This window comes from Chenopodium quinoa, unplaced genomic scaffold (genome assembly GCF_001683475.1).
Source record: "Chenopodium quinoa cultivar QQ74 unplaced genomic scaffold, ASM168347v1, whole genome shotgun sequence".
Lineage (NCBI taxonomy): Eukaryota > Viridiplantae > Streptophyta > Magnoliopsida > Caryophyllales > Amaranthaceae > Chenopodium > Chenopodium quinoa.
The window spans coordinates 662285-666170 of record NW_018742244.1 but is presented as its reverse complement, the minus strand read 5'-3'; the positions used below and the strand labels follow the sequence as shown (position 1 = coordinate 666170).

Here is a 3886-nt window from a genome sequence, read left to right as displayed (position 1 = left end):
TAAATTTTTGTTGCTATATATAAACGTATTTTAGTATTTACTTAATAAAATTAGTATATATGTAAGTTTATGGAAAACAAAAATTGAAGGCCACGAAATGAAATTGCAATTATTGGCTAATTTTTGTTGCTATATATAAATGTAGTTACATAATAAAATTAGTATATGTTTGGTTTTAATATGTATATGTAGTTATGTGTTAAAATTAGTATATATATTATTTTGTGGAGAAAAATTAAATATTGTATGGCATGTAATGTATATATGTTATTTTTGTTATTATATGTTATTTTTGTTGCTATAAAGCTGTTGATATTTTTGTTATTTTTGTTATCAAATTAATTTGTTTAATAAGTAGTATATATGTTATTTTTGTTGCTATAAAGTTGTTGATTACTTTTCAAAAAAACCTAGAGGGGGTACGAATAGAAGAGATAGGGAAATTGGACATGCCAGGTTGTTTAATGATTACTTTTCCGATAATCCTGTGTACAACCGCTCAATATGGATTAATTGGATCAGTGAGTCAACCGCTCGAGTTGCCCTTCAACGTTTTTGTACTGGTGTCATTGCGCAGTTCGGAACCGAGTACATGCGAAACCCTACAACTGATGAATTGGCCAGAATACTGCATCAAAATGAACTGCGTGGTTTTCCAGGCATGATAGGCAGCATTGATTGCATGCATTGGGAATGGAAGAACTGTCCAACGGCATGGAAAGCGCAGTACGCCGGTAGGAACAAGAAAGCAACGCTAATACTGGAAGCCGTTGCAGATCAGGATTTATGGATATGGCATTCCTTCTTTGGGATTCCTGGATCTTGTAATGACCTAAATGTCTTATACCGTTCCCCAGTGTTCGATGAGGTTCTGCATGGTCGAGCTCCTCCGGTAAATTTTACCGTTAACGGCCATGAATACAACATGGCATATTACTTAGCCGACGGTATTTATCCGAAGTGGGCAACTTTTGTTCAGGGTATCACAACCCCTCAACTTCAAAAAGATAAATTGTTCGCTGACCACCAGGCTGCTGCTCGAAAGGACGTTGAAAGAGCATTCGGTGTTTTGCAAGCTCGATTTGCAATAATACGAAAACCGTCACTGGCGTACGATGAGGACATACTGCGAGACATAATGAAAGCATGTATCATTATGCACAACATGATTGTTGAAGATGAGCGCCACAACTACACTCGAGCCGAAGTTCTAAGAGCCTTCTACGAAGAAGAACAACAAGAATCAACACCAGCATCAACATCTACAACGCCACCGTTTGAATTCAACGTAGGCCGACCTACAAACTTTGACTTCAACGCATTTCTACAGCGAAAAGCTTCCCTCCGTGACAGAGAAATTCATCTATCTCTGAAACGTGATTTAGTCGAACATATTTGGCAACGATACGGGCCACGTAATTAGGGAGAAATTAGACGACTTAAATAAAGCCAAGTACTATGGCGTAGCCACTTTTACGTACGCAGCCGAGTTAATTTTTAGTTGTTGTGTTTATTTTATTTCCTATGTTTAATTGCGCATGACGTTGCAAATGTAATTGTTCTCTAGTATTGTACCGCTTTTAAAATAAATAAAAACATTTAACAAATTATGAGTTTTTTTTTACAATTTTTTTATATAACGTACTTAATTTTACGACAAATTTTAACAATAAAAAAGACAAAAATAAAAAAAATTAGTTACACAAATTTAAACTAGTTTTTATTTATTTGGAGTAACATTGTTAAAATATAAATGAAATAAATAAATAAAGAAGTGTTGTGTAGGAGAGAGAAAGTTATGGTGGGGTATTGAAAAAGTAAGAGAGAGATAGTGGTGGGTGAGCATTTTTTTTGCTCACCATTGGGAGAGGAAATGTGGAAAAAATTTGCCCATGAGCAAAATTGATTTGTTGAGAGAGAAAGTGGGTAGAGAGAGAGTGGGTGAGCATTTTTTTTGCTCACCATTGAGAGTGGTCTTAAGGCTTTTTTTTTTTTTAATCACTGCACTTTTGTTATTCTATTATTTTAATTTCAAGGAGGGGAGACTATCAATCACGTGAGAAAGTTAAGCTTTGAATTTACAATATTCATCAAATTTAAGTTAAACTTTTCTTTTAGTTATTTCATACTAGTACTAGTTAGCAAAAGGAAAAAAATTCACAATTTTGCGAATTGAAGTACCATTCTAAAAAACTTACTTTGATAAATATCACAAAATGCTATCCTTAATAATGTTGCATATCGGATCATTCAAATGTCAATTCAGATTCAAATTAAACTTTATTAGTATCCAATTTAGATCTTCAATAATATAGAGTATATATGAATTTTGATCATTATTTTCTTTCTTGGGTCGAACTCAACCTTATGAAAACACATAAATTGTGGCAATAAAAGGCTAACAATTTACTAGTACTAGTAGTTGATTTACTAGAAGTTACATAATTGTACATTATCCTCATGGATGTTGTATAAGGGGTAGAAATGTGACTAGGGATGGCAATGGGGCAGGTCGGATGCGGATGATGGTACCTCCATATCCATATCCGTCTAAAAATCTTATACTCATCCCCGCCCCACCACCCGTGGCGGGTACAATATCCACATCCATACCCGCCCCACCAGGTACAAGATAGGATCCATCTTCGCCCCATCACCCACCTCATACCCGCCCCAAAATCATCCCAAACCCATTGCCATGATGCTCTATTGTATCACATTATTGACAATTATATCAAATTAGGTTAAGAAAATTGGGACTTTCATTATTCAAGCTTATTGGGTCTTAGAGGGTTTCAAGTTTTATAAATTCTAAATTTTTCTAAAAGAAATATGGTGCCGGTATAAGATGGGTACGGAGCGGATATGGGGCGGGTCTACTCTAAAATCCATACCCACCCCATCCCCATGGCGGGTACACATTTTATACCCATCCCCGCCCCATCACCCGCCAAACCTCCTCCATCCCCCGCCCCACTTGGGCGGGGATGGGGCGGGACTCCCATTTAAAAAATAAACAATGTTTGGCAAGTAAAAGTGTGATGTCCAAGTTTGGTGTTTAAAAAAAACAAAGGCAGATATTCTGTATTATCTTCATCATCTTCAATATGTTGTAGGTAAGTCTAAGCTGGTGGTCATCTAAGGTGAATCTTTAGACTTTACCTGTTATCTCTGCAATCAAATTCTTTGGTCCCCCTTTTCTTTTAAAGAAGAAATTAAAGAACCAAATTCTTTTTTTTAAAAAAAAACCTACTTCGTATTTATATAGTTATTTCTAAGAAATAATTATTATTAATTTATTATATAATACTAGTAGTTGTAATTTGTAAGTACTACTCTAAAAGCAAATTACCTACTAAAATAAATGCAAAAATATTGAAAACAACCCTTCATTTACATTTATTTGTCTTATTAAAATTTATTTAATTATCATATATAGAAATGTGACAAAAGCTTCTCCCATACTCACTTTTTACCACTTTAGATATATTTGAGGGAGATTTGGAGAAGTGAAGGTTTCAGCTTTATTATTGATTATATTTCTACTCTTTTATACTTTCAACTTTTGGTAGGAAATTTGAATAATTGAATAAACTTTCTTTTTTCAACTCTCTTTTCTTTTTCAAGAAAACAAACAACATGCAAGTGTAAGTTGCATGTGTAGTACTCCTCAAAGTTGGAAGCTTGGAAATTTTGCTTTATAGTTTTGTCTCTGAATAAATGAGTCAGATCAAGATATTCAATTCTTATTGTTTGTTGATAGGAGTAGTAGTTTATACACGTACCTGAAGTTCGTTCTTAAACAATCTTTACTGTTACGAAGTACTTTGTATAATAATGTAGCCCTTTGTTCTATGATCAAGTTCCAATTTGTGTGCATATTGCA

General features: G+C 34.2%; 1 protein-coding gene across 1 annotated transcript; it reads left to right on the top strand.

Annotated features, from left to right (window-relative positions):
- Positions 1–592: 592 nt before the first annotated feature.
- Positions 593–1423, top strand: LOC110736886 (protein ALP1-like). Its single transcript, XM_021917224.1, has one exon. The coding sequence runs from the start codon at positions 593–595 to the stop codon at positions 1421–1423; it is 831 nt and encodes a 276-aa protein (XP_021772916.1).
- The last annotated feature ends 2463 nt before the right edge of the window (positions 1424–3886 follow it).